This window comes from Zosterops lateralis (assembly GCF_965231275.1).
Source record: "Zosterops lateralis genome assembly, chromosome: 8".
NCBI classification, from domain to species: Eukaryota; Metazoa; Chordata; class Aves; order Passeriformes; family Zosteropidae; genus Zosterops; species Zosterops lateralis.
Window position 1 is genome coordinate 28,264,570 of NC_139768.1, and position 22,596 is coordinate 28,287,165.

General features: G+C 40.8%; 1 protein-coding gene across 1 annotated transcript in view; it reads left to right on the forward strand.

Moving 5' to 3' along the window:
* The window catches only part of INPP5A (inositol polyphosphate-5-phosphatase A), a 176,247-nt gene that overhangs the window by 151,766 nt on the left and 1,885 nt on the right, over nucleotides 1-22,596 (forward strand). The window contains exons 12-13 of the mRNA XM_083866547.1: nucleotides 7,087-7,160; nucleotides 18,644-18,755. Of these exons, the coding sequence (XP_083722673.1) occupies nucleotides 7,087-7,160; nucleotides 18,644-18,755 (186 nt within the window). The remainder of the gene's footprint in view (nucleotides 1-7,086; nucleotides 7,161-18,643; nucleotides 18,756-22,596) is intronic.

Below are 22,596 nucleotides of genomic sequence, written 5' to 3' on the forward strand. Positions count from 1 at the left end.
ATGGGTCCTGCTGCCCCAGCCCCCACAGAAACACAGAGCCCATGTCCATCCCTGAGCTGGGCTGCTCAGGGGCAAAAGGATTAGCCCAAGGACGCTGCTGCCCCCAGCTCCAGGATCACCAGAGGCTTCCAAGGGCACTGCTGGTGTACCAGCATTCATTCCAAACCAGATCCAAGAACGTTAGGCTGAAAAGCCCAGTGATTCCCAGCCTGGATTTTCATGGAATGGAAGTGGTTCTATTTCTTACTTCATTTGTGCAGCAGCTCTCTTGGTGCAGAGGACAAACAGTGAGCTCTTATGGAGAGTACGTTCTGACTCAGTTTCCCTTCACAGAATAAATCCCCTTTTTTCTGTGTGTGTTCAGCCTCAACTGATATGGTACGAGAAGAAAATTATAATGTGTTGTAAGAACAGATTGAGTTCAAGATCTTGTTTTCCCTCTGAGAAGTAGTGATTTAAAGTGATCCATAATCATTCTAGTTAACTTGGAGATGTTATTGCAAACAGTTCAGACAAACATACTTCTAAATTTTAAGCAATTTATTGGGGAAAGGTGTATTCCCAAGAAATCCTGAAATGATACACAAATTCAGCAAAAAGATACCGTCCACAAGGGACCTCTATTAAGATTTTTGTGAGAATATGTATGCCTATGAAGATTAAGGATCTGGCGTCACTGAAAATGTATTAATCAACAGACAAGATATAGCACAATGCACTCTTCCCAATGGCCTTGGCTCTGACCCTTTTAAAGATAATGGGAATACTGTCCACTAGGAACTAGATTAGGACGATCAAGTGCATTTCATCAGGGTATGACTTGAACCATGATCCCAGAGGTGAAAAGGCAGAGGTTTATCCACTGAGCCAACCAGCCCCTGTCCAGATAAAATCTTGAATATGATGTATAAGGGCAAATTAGGGTAGGGAAAGGAAATTGATTGCTTAGGACCATTGCTACTTCAGACTGGTCAGAAGGAAATCCTGCCTATTCTGAAACTGCTTCTTTTATTTAAGATAGTCTTCTGAGATGCCTGATTTTCATGAAGTATTAATAGGATAATGGCTTCATGCTCTGTGTCTTTATTCAGAAGCAGCAGTCCTGTGTTTAGAATTGCATTTGCTTAAATTAGCGATTAGTTGATATGGCAGGATAAACTGCAAAATGAGAAATTACAGAGGTAGGAAATATTAGCAATAATTTGTTCTCACTAGCAAAACATAAATGTAAATCCAGATTGTACCAATAAGTAAATCCAGATGTGTTGGGTTAGCTGTTTACTGCAAGCTTCAAATAGATGAATTATTCTGGTGTAAAATTTGTCCATAGCACAAAGTTACAAATATTATTTCATGACCTTTTCCCCCATCCTGTTCTATGCAGCTGCTGTACAGTGTAAGGATAATTCAGGTGTACTGTGATATATTTCTTTTTTTAGGCATTGGTTCTTATTTAAGTCTAGCCCAAAGAGTAGGTTCAGCATCTGTATTTGCACTCTGTAATCCAGCCTGTAGTATGATCTAACGTGCTTTGGCACTTTTTAACCTGTGTGACATGGAAGAGACTATCTAGGGAGGCAATATTTGCACCTGCATTCCAGTCCCCAAGTTTATGGATCTCACCATCACCCCTTACAGGAGCCCTGCCCTGCCCTGCTCCCCACCTAATTAAAGTCTTTTGGTTTTAAAGATAGCATCCAGTCATTCCTGACATTTTGAAGGAACTTTGTCACAAGCTGTTGTGCACAGTGTATAAATTATTACAATAATGTTTAGTGTCTGTCCCAGCAAAGTTGTGAAAACATCAATTTGCATGAAAGCATTTTTCCAGAGTCAATTTTCCTTTAATTTGAGGTAAGCACTGGAATCCCAGGAGAGTGAGCAGCAGAATCCATTTTTCCCATCAGAAGGTGGAAAACGTGTGTTCAGCTGTGACCAGCTGGTGGTCACAGGGCACAGGCTGTGTGGGCCCCCCTGCCCTCCCAGCAGGCTGATGCACTGGAGAGCAGATCCCTGCTGGGGGAGCTGGGCTCAGCACAGCTGAGGGGGGCTGTTGCTCTCTGGTGCCTCTCAGGTGCTCCAGGCTCTGCTGGCACAGCTCAGGGATGGGTGCAATTCACTGCTGCAGGGCAGGATCTGGGCAAGGAGCCCTTGGGGTGTGGAAGGAGCTTCTGTGGTCAGCAGAAAGGTCACTGCTGCTGCACAAGTGGAAGCCCAGGCTTAATCTGTGTCAGTGCTTTTGGCTTTTTAACTAGTTATCCTTTGCATATACTTCAGTCTTCTCATTGAGAGCTAATTTCCTAAGTAGTACAACAGGTTCTGATTTTTGTTGTCATTTTTTTCAAGTAACAAAAGTCTCACAGGGTAAGATCTGGATTCTCTGCTGTATGTTGCAGAACAGAGAAGTGGCTGAGCCCTTGGAACTGTCAGCAGGGTGCTTGGCTGACAGCTTATCCATACCCCTGCTGTCAGCCCTCAGTGCTGCCGGCTGTGCAATGCTGTGCCTCAGCCCCCTAATGCTGAGAAGCATCTCGTTGGTGCCATTTCTCTGTGGTGCCATAGATCCACATTTATGTGGGTGTTCGTGGTTTGACAACGCTGCCATCCATAATATATAGAGATATGTGCAGAAATATAATATTGTAGAAAAGCAGCATAACTGGTACGTTTATATTCAGTGATTTGGGTTTTTTTCTGTGAAACATGATTTTAAAGACTGGCAATGAGAGAAAAAATATTAATATTCAAAGTATATAGTAATAGATAATTTTACACAGTCTTTGTTAGAGAAAGAAGTAGCTCTAAAATCAGGCAGAGTTGTGTACGGCATTTTCATGGATAAGTGGGAGGGATCAGCATTTCCACAGGCCTTTACCTGAAGTCAGTAGACTGCTGAATCAGTTTCTAAATAATCTGCTGTGACTGGAAAGACGGATAAAATTACTGTCTGTCTAAAGTCTCTTGGAATAAAACATGTTCTCCACAAGACTGGCAAAGGAGGTTACGGTGACCAGGGCCCACATGTTTTAATTCTCTGAGGTCAGTTCTTTATGCTCATCTCTTTTTGGTCTGAAACTTCATTTCCCTTTCACAGCTGTGAATTCTCTTGTGGGCCCTGCAGATGGATTTGATAAATGCTGCTAATATCACCTCCTGATCTACCAGTGCTCTGACTTTGGTCTGTAGGTCTTGATGAGTAATTGCCATTGTTCTACTCCAATGACTGAATTAAGTTGCCCTGTTTGAAGGGGTTCATACGTGTATGATTTTAGCCAAGGTGGCCTATTGCGGTGTACCCAATAGATGCTGACCTTTTTCCAGTGCCTCATTGCTTTAAATTGAAGCAAGCAGAACTTCAGTTTCTGCAACTGCCTAAACTCTCTTACAACCCTTTGATTACTGTCAAGCTGCATAATGTAGAAATTAGAATTTTGTGCATTGCTTTCTCCTCCACCCTGGCACATAAATGCATGTTACAGCACTGCCAAGAAAAAGCAAAAAGTGAGACTCCCTTCACCAGGATTTACAGAATACACAGTACCTTAAAAACCAGCAGTTTTGGTAATTCCCTTAGGAGGTGATGGGCACTGCAGCTGACACAGCCATCAGTCCTGAATGCTTCAGGTGTTCATCAAACATTACTGTTGGACATTGCAGAGCAAACATCTTGATGCAGTATCATCAGCTCGGTGTTGGAGCAGATAAAACATAGACCCTGCATCATCTTCACTCCTATGTAGGTGTAAATACATTGGTGAAACTGAGTTTAGAGAAAAAAAAGTCTTCTGAAAACTGCCTATGACATATAATTCTGGAACAATCTGCCAGTCACAGCATTTTAAAATCTCTCTGTAATTGCTCAAGTTACCACATCATGTCATGTAACACCTTAAAGATTTGGTTCTCAAGGATGATCTTATTATGAGTAAATTAAATAGAACAATATATTGATTTTTAGCGTTTGAACTTAATTTTTTTAGCATTTTAAAGGCATTTAGAGTGACAGACATACTCATGTTTCCTGTTCCACTCATGACATTATTCACGGTGCTGATTGGTGTACAGTAAAAAAATGAGTGAGCAGTTTCTGGTGAAATTGCCATGAAAGGAGTATGTTCCAGGTGGGGTTTTTAAGCACAATGTTAGATGCTTTAAAAGTGAAGACATTACCCTGTGAAATTCTGACTGCTTCTCAGTATCATCTTGCCCATGTTAATTTTCATTCATTTTCTGTCATGCCAGGTTGCTCCAGGCACCTGTGTACCTGTCCTAAAGCAGATAGAATTGACTGATACCTGTGTCACGCTCTGTGCCTTCTCTTACTGAAGTTAATTTCAGGGCAAATGACTTTTTTACTTGTTTGTGACAAGATCTAATGAACACCTTGTGTTTGCGTCAAAAATCTTGCATTTTGAGATTACAGGCTTAAATGAGAATGCAAAATTCTCATTTTGCATTCACACCAAAAAATAATAGTTAAAACATGCACTTCTGCTGAAAAGAATAACTGCAGTTTTCTCAAAATGCACAGTTCAGGTTTTCATCATCTCTCTGTTCCTCTCCTCACTGCCTGCAGTGCTGCCAGATAAACACAGAGAGGTGGGGGGGGGGGTTCCCGCTGCTCAGCCCTGAGCACACAGATAACCTGTCCTTGCCCTCACAAGAGCCAGCAGGTGTCTGTCTGCACACTTGGTGGACGTGTTTGGGCAGAAGGTTACAGATACTGTAATACAGTCAATAACTAGGAAAAATATTTTTTTTAGGTGCATAATTATTTAATATATAGCAGGAAGTAAAGCTTTTGCAAATAATCCAGTAAAAATATTTGGCAGTTTTACATGGCAGGGTGAATTCTTCACCATGAGCATTCCCTAAATCCTTCTAGGCACCTAATTCGGCTTTGGCTTCAGGTTGAAGCTGTCCCTTTACCTGGGGAAACTTGGGAAACTGACAGCGCAGTACACAATGCTGTGTTGTTTCTGTTATCTGTCACCAGTGTCAGCAGCTCATCTGCATAGCACACACATTACATACACAACTGCAGCAAACAAACACAACAGAAACTTCTGTGGATAATAATGCCCATCCAAATGCTTAATCCTCTAAACCCCAGGCCTCACTGAGTTTGCAGATATCATCATAGCAAGAACAATCTGAATGTATAAAATTTTGAAAATGTGAATTGGTGTGAGAAGACAATGCATCGGTTGAACTTTGCCAACCCTTGGGATGCCCATGAGTAATTTATACCATTGTGTTCTGTGGAGCATTGTTCTTTCATTCAGTCCTCGCAGTTTAACACTTCAGAAACAGCCTTTCTCCTGACACCTCCCCTTCCCTACTCTGAGCTGTTTACTTGGAGCAGTAGGAAACATGTATAAACATACATTTCAATTAATAGTTTTAATGGGGATGGCAACTTGTTTTCCTATCCCAGACTCAAGTAGGGCGGTTGATACCTTTATGGTGGAGACACATGGAGCAGGAAAGGGATGGTAACATTTGTTTTCATAGCCACTGTGTATGTATTGTGGCTGCCAATCTGTTCTGCTTACTGAAATACAGAATCACAGTCTGGAAACATTCATGGTGATGGAAACATCCATTTATTCTTCAAGTATGTTGAGATTGCTTCAGTTAGACCAGCCCAACACTTTTAGGATTGAGTATATTGTTAGGTACATACTAAGCTTCCACACAGATATTTCAAAATATTTATCCAAACATACTGAATTCTCAGGCTTTCAAACAGATGCTAAAACAAGAACAAATTGTCACAGTTGTTGATATTGCAGAATCTTTTCCAGAACACTGTGACAGAGTTTGGTGTTGAATGAACTAAAGGAGGGAAAGCTGCCCATCACCTGGCACCTTCATCTAAAGGTACCTACATATGGCAGCGTGGCAAGAGAGGCTGGAGAGAGCTGGGTGAGCCATGGAGAGGGAGCTAATCAGCAGTGCAGGTGGTTCAGGTAGCTGCTTTTCACACAGATAATTAATGTGTACAAGTAGCTGCTAATTGCACATTTCAGGAATGATTTATGAGGTGACAGAGGGGAAAGGGGGACACGATCTAATTTCTTTGGGAACCTCTGCCATTCATACAATGGTATCAGCACAGCTGTGAGATGGGACATGATTAATGAACGGTGGGCAAACACGGCCGTGGCGCGGGACGGTGCCGGGACGCTCGTCAGAACAGCGAGTGGCCCTCAGAGCCAGGGCCAGCACCGTGTGCATGATGAGCTTTTGTCTATGGCCTGCAGCTCTCTGGACATCGGGCTGCACCCCTGACAGCTTCTGCAGTAAGATCATTTGTGTCCATCAGAACAGTTACAGATTTAATGGGGACAGTTATCACCAAGTTGTTGTGAGTGGGTTTGTGTTTATGAACAAGGACTGTGGATATTTATCCTCTCTGTAGAGGTACAGAGGGAAACAAAAGTGGCTGGGATTAATATTTATACAGGACAATAAATCTAGACTTATGAACATCTCTGTTAAACACCTGCTTCTGGTGCTCTGTCTTGGCTGCTGCCTGGGAACACCCTTTACCTGCTGTCACATATCCCTCTGTCTGCTATTTGCCGTGCACCATCCAGAATGGATGTACAGGAACTCCACTCAGCTTTGCTTGGGAAGAGTGATCTGCACATCCTTGTGATTGTTGTACCTGCTTATCTGCACTAAAGATAATACAGAGTAATATGTATTTCACTGACATCCTCATGGGCTGGTTAGCCTATCAGTTTGCTGGGGTTTTTTTAATGCTACTCTGGTTTATCTCTGCTAATGAAATTTCAAAAAAATGTAGCCTTCTTGTGGTATAAGTGCACTTAGAGCTCAGTGCTGTGAAGAGCCAGTGCTATGACTTCCACTGAGGAAAATGAATGCTTTCAACACTTTTCTCAAGGCACTGTTTATGTATCAAAATAGTCCAGACGGTTTTGCACTGTGTTATAAAAACTATTCTGTGAGGGCTATACCTCAAGCTATGTCTTTTATTTCCTTTTATATAATGTAGTATTTTTAAATTGCTGCAGTTCAACATTAAAGAGTGAATGCATTTATTTCTATCTTTTATAGCTTTTAGAATTTGACAGAGAGCTGTCAGTCTTTAAAGACAGATTGTATGAACTGGACATCTCATTTCCTCCCAGGTAAGATTCATATATAATCCATTTATTTAACTAGCTACAACATTATTGTTACTTGCACTGTTGGTAAAATGTGAAAGTTCCTATATTTATTACAGAAATTATCATGATCTCTGTTCCTTTCATGATTGTTTATTCTCCCCACATCCTCTCCATCACTAATAAACCACATGCCAGTAGTGCTCTGTAGCTCATCATTCAGGTCCCGCTGATCCTGTCTTTTATAGCTGCTCTTAAAACAGGATAAGGCTGGCAAGACTGTGTGCTCAGAGATTTGGAAGGGCTTTTAAGCACTAGGCCCAGACCACCTGTTAAATCACATTATTGCAACCATAAAAACAGTCTTTGCCTCAAGCTGTTTGATGACTGCGAACAGTGGCACTCAGCAGGAGTGCAGTCAGGTGGGGGTGTAGAGCCTACTGCCATCACTCAGGGAAATCCAGGACAGGGGTATCAGGAAAAAGGGCAGGAACTTAGATCCTGCTTTTTCAGTTTCAGTAAACATCATGTAACTACTTAAGGCTGTTAAAATAAATTGGCTTAATACATGTGCACGATTTTAGTCAGAGGTATCCCTGAGATGTTTTAGCCATGAATGGACAAATACTGCTATCATACAAACCCAAGCTTTTTGCAAATGGCAGTCCTATTCAGGAGAGATCTGTGGAAGATTTGGTGCCATTTTATACAGGTATGGTACCTCTCCAAGAGTAAGGAAGTCAAATCTCACAGTTGCTTTCAAGGGAAAGAAATGCTGCATTCACAAAGAAAATGATCAAAAATAGTAGAAAAAAGGCAGATAAAACTATGCTTTTTATATACTTTTTTTGTTAATAGATGTAATATGTTTAAATAGTGCTATTTTATGCTTCATGGACAGATAGAAAAGTATGATGTTTTGGCATACACTAATAAAAAAATTTGGGAAGCTTGCCTTTTGTGATCATAATCTCATTACTCCTCACCAGCCAGCTGCGATACTGATTTGTATTGATCCCCTGGGACACTGGAAGTGTGCACAGAGTTACCACCACTCTAAATTGTCCTTATTGATTGAGTATGATAACAGTAGACCAGCAGGGTGGGCACATCCCTGTGTGTGTCTCACTCCTCATGTATCTGGTCAGGGTAGACGAAGGTGAAGGGAAGTGATACAATTTTTATACCATACATACTCTTCTACTTAATTTCTCCAACAGTAGTGCTTTCAGCCAGAGCAAGGCTTGCCAAAAATACATTGTTCCATAAATAGTTTTCAGCTTCTTCAGACCACTCTGTAAGAGCTTTTTAGTGTCATGCTCCCCTCAAGCAGAGATCAGAAATTAGGTGTGAGTAGTCTCTGTGTGGTTTAGTTCCACTCATTCTGTTTCCTTCTTAACAACTAGATAATAGTAATAAGTGGTAAAAAAATTATATACTGAAAGATGGCATGTATATATAAAGAGCAGACTGGCTTTACATTAGGATGCTTTTTTCACCCATCCCTCCTTGTTTTCTATCATGAGGCAAGGACATCTTGTTGCCCATACAGTGGTCCTTGCACAGCCACAGGCTCAGTAATGTATTTTTAACAGAAATACATTACTATTTTTAATCATACATATTTTTGGTAAGTATAAATGATTACTTATATAATATTTCCATGAGATTTATAGTCACAAATTGAACTTGAATCTGTGAATGGAATGATATTAAGGCAGCACAGCAAATTAATGTCCCTGCATATGCAAAGAAGTTTCCACAGGGTCTTGACAGAGTCTGTGTTACTGCACATTAGCTTCAGGACTTTTTTAGTTAACTTTGAATGTGGGAAGGATTGGAGAGCCATTTCTGAGCTCTCCTACAGCCACATCTAAAAAAAGTGTCTCTGCAGGCATACTTAGGGAACTCAAAACTAATCTATTGTTCTTCCCCAGTGCAACACTGTCATTTAAGACCAAATGTCTGCTTGATCTGCTGTGAATTCTTCCTCCTGCCGTGGGTGACCATCCTGGTGTGGAGCAGAGGGAGGGGTGCTCAAGTCACCCCATTGAACCATCTAGAACAAAGCCTTGACTGAGCTCAAGGGTTCCTCCAACCCAGACCATTCCTTCATTCTGTGATTTTATAGCACTGACAGCATCTGCAGGCCTGTCAGTTTTCTACTCTCTGTTCCGCAGCCCTAAAGCATTTTCTAAACTCCTCTCCAATTCTTGAGTTCCTTTTAATTCTTTAAGGTATATGCCTAAACCATACCAGCTCACCACCCTGTATGGCTGTGTCCAAAGGAGCATGCCAGGGATGCAGTGAATGAACTTCCAGGGAAAAGAGCCTTATCCACCTGCTCTGGAGCCAGATCTGCTGATGCTGAGTCCACAGGGCCTCCCAGCACATTCTGTCCAGGGTCCTTGGAGCCTGCAGGCCAGTGGCAGGAGGGCAGCCTGGGTCAGGCGTTCCTCTGGCCCTGTCCAGAGCCCACCCTTCCCTTGCAAACTTTTCCTCTGTCCTGCTGGGATATGCCAAAGGTGAAGCCAGCCTGGGGGGAGAGCCACAGTTTAACAGGAAACCACAGGCTATGTGGCAGGTCTGCTGTGTTAAGCAGCCTGTAAAAAATCTTTCCTACAGAAAAAGACATTATTCACCCGCTCCTATATTCCTATATTTTGAAGTCTTTTATTTTATATAGTGAATATTCATGTTTTAATCTTGTTACCCTCTGTGATCTAGTGTAGCCCTTAGCAACCCAAGCCACTGGAGACTAAATACGATTCAGAATTTTAAACTCCGTAAGCTCTGTCACTCACAGGCTGAACGGTCTGGCCATGAGCAAACAGCCCAGTGTGAGGCTGCAAAGGGCTTCATGGTACTCAACAATCACTGCAAAAGGCAGGAGGTGTGAAAAAAAGCAGTAAAGACATTGTGGTCTGTCAATATACAGGTGGGCAATTGTTACCTTTATCACTGCTCTCCATTAATTATTATAATTATTCTTGTAGCTGTTGTATAGCGAAGATAGGAGCTGACTTTAGCAAGAGTTCACACCCACATACAAGGTTTGCTCTCAGATAAGGCTGCATGCACAGCAATCTCATGTATTAATCATTCTCTTAAAGTGACCTATTCTTGTTTGTTGTTGAATTAGGCTGTCATGTAATTTACTGGTTGGACATATGTTTGTGTCTTAGATACCCTCTGTGTGATATTTGTCTCAAGCAGACCCTCTGCACTGGGAGTGTCTTAGCTTTTGATGCCTCTGAGCAGGAGACAGGTTGAATCTCATTTACTCTCAGCAGAGTGTTCCTCCTTTGGAATTCTCTCTAGCACTGGTTCATTATTCTGCAAAAACCTTATTTAGTCCATAAAATATTTTTTCCTTACTTTGTGTTTTGTCCCATGACCCTTCTCTGTTCTAGAAGGTTGCACAATGACACGTGAAATGTAGGAAAAGAAATGTATTTTTCTGGTCTGATTTGCACTGAGCCAGCCTGCTCTGCATGAAGCAAAGCCCAGAGTGCTCCCTTGTTCTTCCCTTCTGCAGAGTCCATTCAGAGCAGTTCCCCTGGGTGCCATTGCACAGAGCCCCAGGGTCACCTTTGGGTATGAAATGGAAGGACAAGATGATGGTTTAGGTGTCACCAGGTTGCCCTTCCTTTCCAGTGTTCTCAGTGCCTCTCTGCAGGTTCTCAGGTCATACAGGCTGCCTGCTGACAGGGCAGGGCAGCACTCCTGAAGCAAACAGGATTCTCATTTCCTAGAGCATCTCCTCAGTAATGCTGCTGGGTTCTGTTGTCTCAAAAAAGGGGAGTTAGGCACTCAGATTAAAAAGCCCTAGGTTATTTTTATGCTTGCAATATCAGTTACTTTTATAACATGAATCCTTTTTTGCCAATTAAGAAGTATTTTCCACTGGACAGAAATACTTCAGATTCACTCATGCACTGAAAAACACCTTCCATGTATTAGTGAGGTATCTGAAATCACCCATGGGTCTCTCAGCCCCCAAGGAACTAATTCCCAGCTGATGTGATGCAGTTGTCTGGGTGCTTCCAGTATCTAAGGCTGAAGTACAGAAACAACTTCCCAGCTGGAAGCAGAGAGACAGCTCTCATTTCCTCCAAAACAATTAGAATTTAATCATGAAAATGGTTTTTCAGACAGATCTTGCCTCCATGTTTCTACCCATATTAAACTAGTGCCACTCTCACAAATTCTCAATTTTCAAATTGAAATAGAGTGTTTCTTTATTTTGTGAGGAACTGGAAAGCATTACCCAAGGTTTGGTTTAAGGAATTGTGGCAAAGGGGAAAAGAAAGGGAAAAAAATGAAGTAAAAAGTTTCAAAGAATTACTCTACACCATGTGTAAGGTAAGGACTATAGACCATGCTACAAGCAGAAAATAAAGCATATTTTAAACAGCTTCTGATCCTTGCTGCAAGCCAAGCTGTCCCATCTGAGTGTACTGCTGAAAAGCCCAGTAGTTTGGAGCCTTAACTCTGACCCATTTCTTGCCTCAGGTTCCCAGTTTGTTTGTTTTTTTTTTTTCCAGTATGAGACTTCATAAATTTTAGCCACAAACTAATGTACTTTTGAGAAGTACAGGTAGACATATTCCCAGAAAGGACATCGAGCTCAGTCACAGTCATATATAGTAACATCAGGCTGTTCTGGTGCAACAAGTCAGCACTGGGGCCTTCCCAACAAGCCACCATTGTTCATAATTCCTATTTATCCACTTGTCATAGTAGCAGTATTGCATATATTGCATGGGGTACATCATTCCTGTTATTGAAGCACTAGAGTGCATCACTCACTGTTCACTTGCTGAGGCACTGGTATTGCTGAATAATCCATTTTAGTATTGCCAAATAATCCATTTTTGGCACTGGGCTTCCCCACAGCTCTGGAGTCAAAGGGCAGAGCACAGTGTGCCCATGGCCACTTGTCAGCCCCTGGTCCTGGGCAGGTCCTGGTGCCACAGGAAGCACCAGCCTGAGCTCCTCAGCACCAGGGTTTGGCCACAGGGGGTTTTCAGCAGCCAGGGAGATTTTTACTATGGACAGCATTCTGGGTGAATGTGCCTCACAGAAGGTGAAGGGTGGCATTATGCTCTCTGGAAAAATAAATAGGCTCTGGGTTTACTTTTTTTTGTAACTGAAAAAGGTCCTGCGACACTGCTGATACAGGAATGCTCACTCTGAAGCATATTACAGACTAGTATTTTCCAAAAAAGAGTGTTAAACCAAAAAGCAATACGCCCAACATAAATCTATAAAAATATTCTGATAAAAGTACCATGTGATTAACACTCCTGTTTTGTGTTGTGCCCAGACTCAGGGCTTGAGTCCTGTTTACCCATCCTGCCCTTTGCTGCTGGTTTGCCCGGGTGACCCCCCTGTGCCATTGTCACCTTTGACTCCAATTGTTGGTACTATCACCATGGTGTTAGTGTAGCCTGTGCAAGTAGCAGCTGTTTAACACATTGCTCTATAACTACTGTGTTTGCAGGGCTCTGTTTGCCCTCCTGATTTGGCTGAAGTGAGACACGTATTGTGGCCAGTTGGCTGGCTCGCAGAGCATCACCAAGGCTTATTAGTGTTTTGGTACCTATGAAGCAGATAATCTAATTCAAACAGCAATGTGTCCTAGTGCTCAGCCTAGATCTGCTGCCTAAGATGGGCATATGAAGATAAATTACATGAGGTCATTTGTTAGGAAGAGATCTAGGGAATCCAACTCTCACTTTCGGGTTCAGAGAAATAAAAAATGTTAATTCAGTTTTGAGGAAGAAACTAACACTGGCAGCTGACAAAAAATAGATGTCGCCCTTTGATTGGTTGAATGGTATTATGTTGAAATCACACTTATGTACCAGCTCACACTAATGCTGACTGTAAATTAAAAATATCCTTTTTTATTATTTTTTATATCTTTGGCCTTAAAACTTTCAGAGTACCCAAAGATTGTATTAGCAGTCCAGGTTCACCATCCTTTCTTCAGGTAAAAGTATCTTAGACAATGAGAGCACATCAGAGCTGAAGGTAAATTGATCCAGCATTTTCTCAGAAAATATGAAAATAGTAAATAATTTTCTGATGAAGAGTAGTTGGGGTTTTTCACCTTTTGAAGTTCTCTGTTGATGTCATATGTAAAAAGAAAGACCTAAAAGTGAGAAAAGCTTTAGTAAATGTGAGTACTTCTACCTAAGTTCAAAAATAAAATCAACCAAATCAAAACTGTCTCAGCTCTTCCCATAAAGAGCTCAGTTTTCATCGATGCTTTATAGTTCTATCCCATCTCAAATACTTTGTATTATTAAAAAAATCAATGATATAAATTGTGGGGGTAATTGACAGATGAGCAAGCACAAAGAGTTTTTGAACAGGAGGCATTTCCACTCCCTGAAACATGATAAAGTTTACTAAATGATCTGCATTTGAACCTAGATGTAGGCTGCACAGTTGTTCAGAAAGACTTTTACTGGACTAAAAAAGATTAAATAGCTGCATTTTCTCCACTGTGGCCTCTTGAGTGCTGCCACACTTCCTAGAGCAGCTGGCAGTGTGTCTGTGGAAGGCAGGGTCCCGCTGGAGCACACTGCCTGTGGCAGCTACAGGTAACAGCCCTCCAGAGGCAAGGAATTGTGTCCTGGTAGAAAGTACATTTCACCCATCTCACTAACAGGTTTTATCCATATTACACAAGAGAAGAGTCCATTAGGAGCATTTTTCCTAACTGGAAATGCCAGTTAAGGAGGCATTTATATACGCAGCATTGTTGGCTTGTGTTTTGAGTTAAGGCATTGCTGACAGGATGGTTTACGATGTTGGACGACTTTTCACCCTGCAGTAAGCATTTTTGTAAAGGTGTCTAATCATCTCTGACAATACCTGTCAACAGTAGTAGTGCTCTGATATTACTGACCCTCCTAATGGTTTATTTTCCCCAAACAATTGCCAAGTAGTTCTCATCCTTATTGACTGTGACAACAGTAGTTCATTGGACAGCCTGCTCCTTATTAACAGAGTAGATTAGCAATTCATCAAAGTGTTTGGTTAAATTTCAACATTATTGAACATTATATTAATGATGTTGCTGGAAGTTTTATTCAGAAAACCCACCTGACAGTAATCCTGATTAAGTAAGTGTAACTGAAACAAAAAGTTTGTGAAATAGGATGGAAAAGCAGCTAGAAGCTGCTTCTTGAGAAAGAGTAAATCCTAAACAACTGGAGATAAATTGTGCAAGCTTTTCACGTGGATGCTCCAGGACTGCCTGTCTTGTGTCATCCAGATACTCAAAGGGTATTTTGGATAATTCTGCTGGCTGGCATACACAGAGAATAACAGTCTCTTTTTGCTATTAATTACCCTGCTAACATGAGTGGTTAAGGTCCTAAATTCCAACTTTGCCACTCTTTTAAGTAGGGCATAAAATTTGTTCCACAGGGAAGTCCCCATTTCCGCATTGTATTTTTAAATAGATGCAATACAGTGTGTGTAAAAAAGTGTGTAACTGTACAGAATACTAAGGAAGTGTTTACAGCCTTACCTTACCTCTAGCACCTCTATGTGTTAGCATTGTATCTATTTATCAGTTATATTTCAGTGGTACCTAGAGGTCTTTATCTGTTATGTCATCATTTTTACATGAGCACTGCCTATTCATTTTCAATATCACTGTTTTCTGTGCATTGCACAAGGTAGATTGTAATTGAGTCAGAATGCTAATGAAAGGAAAAAATAATACATTCCTTCCTATCTAATTATGGGACAGGGAGAGCTGGTTTTCCCTTTTTCTCTGCCACAGTCTTGGTCCTGGTAGTCAAGACCAATGATGGAAGCACAGAAGGATGGCACAATACTTCTCCACCAGGAGATTGATACTGGAATTTTAAACTTGATTATTTGGTATAGAGTCCTTGAATTTCTTTTTATCAGACCTGCAGTTGTTTTTCATCAAATCTGTAATTATTTCTACAATTCACAAATCAGAAAATCTGTTGACTAGAATTACTGTGTAAGTTTTGAATTAAGAACTGGGAGTTGCTTGCTTGCCTAGAGAGAATGTGTTAAAAGTAGCTGGAGATGTCAGCAAAACAAATCTAATTTAATGCCCTTGATGACAGATAGTCTTATTCCTAATGTCTTTTGGAAGATGGGTATTACAATAATAGTTCTGCTTTTTGCACACACACAAGCTGAAATTTACAGTAATTTTTAAGAGACTATTTATGCCTAATGGCAAAAAAGCAGTCAAGAATTGGGGTTGAAAGGAAAGAAAATAGAAAGGAAATCATGAAGCCAGCTTAGAAAGAAGGAGAAATCAAGCAGAAGCATGTCTGGGCACCCTGTGTCCTGGTTCCCCACTGAAGCAAGTGGAAGTGTTCCCCAGTCTCCTGAGTCCCACCATGGCTCTGTGCTCTCTGGGAGCTCTCTGGGAGCTCTCTGGGCTGTGGCTGTGTGCAGGAGGAGATGAGCCTTGTGCCATCCATGCTGTTCTCAGCACCCAGGGGCTGCCTCCTGGGGACAGGCTCAGGTCTGAGTGTGGCACAAGTGCTGCCTTGGGCTGCTTCTGAGGCTTGGGGCATTTTCCCTCAGTCTTTGATTCTACAACATCTTTCTGCTATGGCTGCATCAGAATCATCATCCTTCCTGAAACATCTGTAGGCTCCTCCTTCTATTGCTACTCCTGACTGGGTTCAAATCTTATCAGCTGGTGGGAGAACATCCAAAGGAAGTAACATTATGTAAGACACCAGATGTATCCTTGGGGACAAGACCCTTAAAAACACTCCAAACAAGCAAAAACTTCAGAGTTCACATGCAGATGATTCTGGAAGCAGTCACACTATTTTCATGCCACTGTTCACTTAGCTGTGGAACAGGATGATGGAGACAACTTCTGGGGCAAATGGTATTTGAAAAGTTCTGTTTTGGAATATTATACATTCAGCAGCATGTTTCTCAAAGACTTCTTCAGTGACAATTATATTCCAGAAACCTCTAATAGAGCTTTATTTTGCTAAAATCTAGTTAAGATCAGTGGCATATAATAAAGTAAAATATCCCTACAAGCCAGAGAGTCACAAAAAAAAAAAAAATCCCTCATGGGAATCTTGAGTCATATTAAGCTATGACCACTATTTGAGTCCATCTCCAAAAGAATTTTGCTTATTCCAAAGTGTTTGTGACCCCTCTAGAGCATGAAGGAAGAGAGCAAATAGTTTTCCCTATTTTGGGGACATGTATCTTGTGAGGATTTTTATTATGTTAGTGTCAACATTTCACTGAGATTAGGACTTCCACACGCCAGAGGGGATGGAGGGAGGGAGCTTTATTAGTTGCAGTGCTGTGAGACAGAACACTCCATGCTTCTTGCTTCCTGTGAAGGATTCTTTCTTATGAAGAGTTTGCCTTGCTTTATTATATTAAATTATTACCTACAGGTCATTCTGTCTGGATAATTTTGCAGCATTTATTTTAAATCTCTGTCCCAGCCATTAGAAATCTGACTTGTCAAAGATACTTGTAAACTATGGTAACTTTTTGACTGGGTGATCAGTGCTAAGGACCTTGAAAAATTGGCAGAAGTTTTCACCCTGTGAAAACATTAAGATAAATAAAGCAAATTGATTAATTTCATAAAATATAGGCTCTAGGATTTAATGTTCTAACACACAGCAGTAACAGATCATTCCAGGTATGGAATATCATATTTCAAAGGCCACACAGTTAATGCTGTAAAAGGAAGGATTATATGAAATTGATTGATTCTTATACCTCTATGTCATAAAAAAGTAGCTTCAGTTACGTGGGGTTCTGGAGTAAGTAAAGCAAGAGGTTACAAGAAAAAGTCAAGCCTTAGGTTGCAGACAAAGAGCTTCTACTACCAATATAGTATTACATCATCAAAATATTTCACAGGCACTCAGAAATAAGCTGTACTTCTGTATGTCAGTGAAGCAGCAAATTGAATTCTCATAATATGTTTTGAAAATGAGTCTTGTTAGGTTTGATGAGGTGGAAAACATACTGAGATCACTGGTTTGTTCCAATACGTTCAGTACGCTTTTCTTGGATGTTTGCCATGGCTAATCTTTTTAATGGCAGTGTAGCTTGTAAACCCATTTGGTAGAGAGCTGTATGTCTCCATTTCAGGGTATCACACCAGGCAGGATGGTAAATAAGTTTCTCTTCAAGCATGCAAACCCTTTTTTTACAATACCAGAAATTTTATTTTGAGACACATATCAGAAAAACCTCAGCATTTCCTTTACGAATTCAGTGAGGAGCAGAATAAAATGCAAATGTCATTTCAAATACACTCACACACACATATGTAGTTGTTTGGGAGTTTTAACAGTTTTATCAAGGGCAGACTTCAATTAATTCAGGCCCAATATTCCAGAAGCTGAGCCTGTCACAAACACTCTGGAATTCACCAAAACCCCTTCTTAGCTACTCCCACATGCCATTTTGGAAATGGTCCAAGAAAACAATGGGCTTTTCAGTGTGGTGAGCCGTCACTGAATGCAAAGTTCTGTCTTAGTAAACTGATGAGAAGATTTGGATGAGACATGAAAAATTCTGCCTTCAGCTTTTTGAGCTTGAGCCAGAGGTTGCCCTTCAAGTGCTTCAAATGATCACAGCCCGTGGGCTCACACAGGTGTCTCACCTCTAGTTATATTCTGTAGATTAAAATAAACACTTTCTGTTGCCCTTTAAAGTTAAGTTAGAATGTACTGGAGATGTCATAGTATGTTTATGATGCCCCAGAGTGTAACTACCATTTAATCTGCTTCTATTCAAGAGGTTTTTACAAAATAATCTACTTCTTCTTGACACAATTTAATAGGTACAGGGTCTTACATACTCAGCATCACTTTCTTTAAACCACATTGCCGATTCTTTGGTTCTGAAGAAATCCCCTGCAAAGCCTGTCTTGTCCTGTCTTCCTTTCTGTAATCCTTAAAGAATCCATACAGGAGAGGTTTGTGTACAGCTGTAGTGATCCCAGCATTATGATGTCAGTTTTCTGTTAAATTATTCCTGGATAACTCCCCTTGAGAGAATCCTGCAAAGAAATCACACAAGATGAACTTTTTTTCCCCCTAGGTTTCATTTTTCAACTTCTGCATGTACATTTTCCGAAGTGTCTTGTCTGCTTTCAAGTTGCTGTTGAACTGATTTTTATACTTCCATACAGATAAACAGTTTGTTGTCTTAAAACACTCTCATATGCAAAAACACAAGGTAGGAGGTGAGAATTTTGAAACTCTGTGTGTCTTAACTTGTTAACCATACAGTAGAGTTATAGATCTGAGAAGAGACATAGAGAAAGAGCGCATGAGAAGGAAAGAGGGAGGAGAAAATAAATATAAACATGTACAAGTGTCTGGAAGAGCTGCTTTTTAACAGTGAAATTTTGTAAGTAATGTGGCCCTTTGAGCCAGAGGTTTCATGCTGCTTTGCCAGATCTGATGGTTGTGGTTGGGATTTGTTTGCAGTTATCCCTACAGCGAGGACTCTAGCCAGGGAAAGCAGTACATGAACACAAGATGTCCAGCCTGGTGCGACAGAATCCTGATGTCTCACTCAGCCAAGGAGCTCATTCTGAAAGTAAGTACAGACCCCCAGTGCCTCCACACTGCATTTAGCTGCACCAAAGGTGGGTGGGACTGAAAGACTCTGTCCTTGAGTTTGCCTGTAGCAAACACTTGCCAAGTGGAGACAGCACACCATGGTAGTAAATGGAGGGGTGTGCCTCCAGTGCTTTGCACCCAAGAAGGGGGATTTGTCCCCATAAACATGCTGACAGTGACTAAAAAATGAGCTTTCACAAGCACTTCTTTTGCTTTCTGAGCTGCCAGTGATGACTGTCTTCTGTCTTGTGTCTCTTCTGTGTGGGGATGCACAGCATTGGGAGACTGACTGCTTGCTTTAAAAAGAGTAACAGAAAATAAAAAGCCCCTATTAAAAAGTCCCCATTAGTCCCCCAGACCAGTCCACCCTACAGTGACATAAGCAGCAACACTGCCTCCACCAAGGATTTAGCAGGGATGCAGACAGGAGCAAGTACAAGTGGCTACTGGCTGAGGAGTCATGCAATTGAGAGAAAGACCTGTACCACAACAGCTGGAGGCACCTGGGTTACCAGAATGGCAGATTTCCTAAGGTACTCCCAAGAATATGTCAGGGCCTACACAGGCCAAATCTATTGCTGTCCTCTGAATGAGGATAGTCCCCAGCAGGTAGGCTCCCAACTTTGGTACACCAATTAGGTGCCTAAATTTAGACATTCCATTAGAGCTTTAGAGATTAGCTTGTGCGGCATTTTTAGAACATACAACTCCTCTTGGGATTTTAGTGTTTGTAGATAGGGTGAGGGCCAGTTGGTGATGCTCTATCCAAGGTTAAAGGATCTAAATATGGTGCAGGAGCCTTCCAGTTTTCTTTTCTGTCATTTACTCTCTCCTTCTTGTTCCCTCTTCCTTTTCTTGGAAGCACTGGACCAGGTCAGCTGGTTACCTGTGCCAGCTTCCACTGCCTCTGTCCCTGTGTCTCTGGCACCCAGACCCTCATCCTGCTGGTGATGTGCCAGCTACTCTAAAGGGCTGAGAAGAGATCAGGAAATGGGGATGTGAGACAAGAACTCTCCCACCTCTCTCTGTTCTGGGCTGGCCAGCTGGTGGTGGCCATGAGTGGCTGCATAAATGGATGTGCTGCAGTGAGGCTGTCTTGCTGACCGGACTGCATGACTCTAACAGACTCTAACAGACTTACTGAACACAAAATTGCCAAAAGTTGTGTGTCTGTCTGTGTGCTCCTGTATAATTAATGCAGTTTAGTGGGAGTGAATTACAGAAAATAATCTTGCAAGTAAATCAATGTTCTATAGCTTCATGGCTTCTTTTTTTCCAGTTTAAATTAATTACACCCTTGAAACTTGGTCTCCTGAAGTTTATAACCTTCTTTTTCTCTCTCATTGGGGTTATTTATCTCGTGATTAGACTGTTTGCTTTGCAGTATATAACTCACTGAAAGGCTGGGAACATGTTTTCCACAGCTACTCGAATTTCAAGTCAATGCACTTCCTCACACGTTTTGATGTGTAAAAAGTGTCTGTATGACATCATGAAATTTCACCAAAATTTTAGACAATGCATGTACTGCAGTAATAGGTTAAAAAAGTGAAGCCTAAGGGCAATACAGGCTTTATAGTCAAATAGTTATGTCAAAATGAGTGTTATTTCTTTTTCTTATACAAAAATATCATGTGAAAAAGTGACACTTTACCCAAAATGTTACCAAGAGTACTTGGCGACCATGAAATTCCTAAAGAACAAAGGATTAAAACCATGAAAAGAGTGGCCAATGAGGGAAGATTTTTTTTTTTTTAAGCTATGAATAAGGAGATAGAAGTGTACACAAAAGCTTGAAGAGTGTAAACAGTACAGAGGGAAAGGAATTCTTTCTGATTATCTAGAGGGCTATAACTTGGATATAATGGGAGAAAATTAAACAAGGGAAAACAAAGTTAGAGCACTGATTTGTAACTGTGAGGTCAGCTACAATTTCCAGTCTCCACATAACAGAAACTCCATCAGCTGGATCATTCAAAGCTCACCTTTAAAAATGCACATAACTCTGTCTCTGGAGCTTTGCATTTGCAAATTGTGGCCAGGCAGTTTGGGACATCTCCAGAAGCTCATATGCAAAGTGGCAGGTGCTGCTGAGGCCAGGCTGGGCTTTTACTCAGTGAGTCTGTACCTACACAGGAGGTACCTTATCCAGCCCAAAGCCAACCCGGCATTCTGGCCCATAAAACCTAATCAAAACAGTCATTAGAAAAGAATGCTGAACTGATAGAGGGAAGGGCAAAATGACCCTACAGGTTTCTGTGGTTCTGCGCAAGAAGTGTTGGCCTTGACTGAGAATTTATCCACTGCAGAGACCTATACTTTGAAGCTTGAAAAGGAACTCTGAAGAACGTAAAAGCAAATTTTAATTAACTGATTACACTGTAACAAATCCTTAAAATATAAATGTATATGAATTTTTTAAAATTTTTTTTCAGTCATAACTATCTATTGAGTGGTCCTATGCAGGTAATTAGTTTGCCATAATAATTTTTTTAATAGGCAATTAAAGTGTTTCTTTTTCTGCCTAGACAATTCTATATTTCAAACAAAAATGGTAGTAAATTTGCATTTAAATCCTAGGCAAAGAAAGGATAGGGTGCACAAATTGCCGCTATACAGTGTGTTCAGCTACACAGTAGGCATTACAGATTGTACTGACATGGGGCTGTAAACAGCTTTCATGCAACATCATCTATCATGCCATGGTCGGTTACCTCACCATCATGTTATTTTATGCTTCCTGAGCCCTAAACCACCAAAGGTTGCCCACTGCTCGGGAGCTGCGCTGATGCCTGATCGCATGAAGTAATGAATGCTCAGCCAAGTGTATATTGTTTCTGCTTGTGCACTGCTGTAATTTGTTTATCTGTCTAAAGATTATGCAGTTGAAAATCCACAATTTTATGCTGCCTTTGTAAATTATCAAGTCGCTTTTGATGAATGTATCCCCACTTCCGATGCTGGTGGCATTATGATCTTGAAATATTGGAAAGTGCTCATGCATACAATGCAGAAGGTTATGTTTTTATATTTTTGGCAGACAACCGTGCTGTAAAGTAAATCTGACCTTAAGCTTCCTTACTGCATTAAAGATAATTCAGTTTTAACTTTATAGTCCTAAATGCTACTGTTTATATAAAGTTATTGCCCAGTCAAAATTGACTGATTACACATGAGAAAGTCTTGGCTGTTTCCTACAAAATAAATTAGTATTGCCAACTGGTTTAAAGTACATCTACTATTGTATTAGAGACTGCAGAGTGTGCACATTACAGATTTAATTACCTTATGGAAATTGTTTAGCACAATAAGAAATTGTTTGGTATGGCAATGTATTTGTATTTATTCCTGAAATACTGTGCTGGAGAATCAAAATAGCTCTTCCAAATCACGTTTATTGCAAACGGCAGAAAGATGAGTACATTTTATTATTCATTAAGATAAAAATGCTAAAGAAGTCAGTGTATAAGGGTAAAGTTCAACATGGAACAAAATGAAAGCAATTCATAATGGAGACTGGAGGAATGCCATCCGTCATTTACTGCTCTTCTTAAAATCACTGAATGCTTTTTTTCAGATGAAGAAATTTGTCTCAGAGAAATGGTTAAAGATTATACTCATAACCTGAAAATAATCATTTATCTCTCTGAACATTTAAAATCCCCTATATGATGAAATCAAATGCTGTTATAAGGCAACATGGATTGCATTTAATTCAAAGAACATTTATCTCACCTAATTCAATAAAAACTGTGCTGTTCTTAAAAAAGGACTGGCCAAATGTGCTTGCTGCATTTTGCAGCAGAAGCCTGGAATGC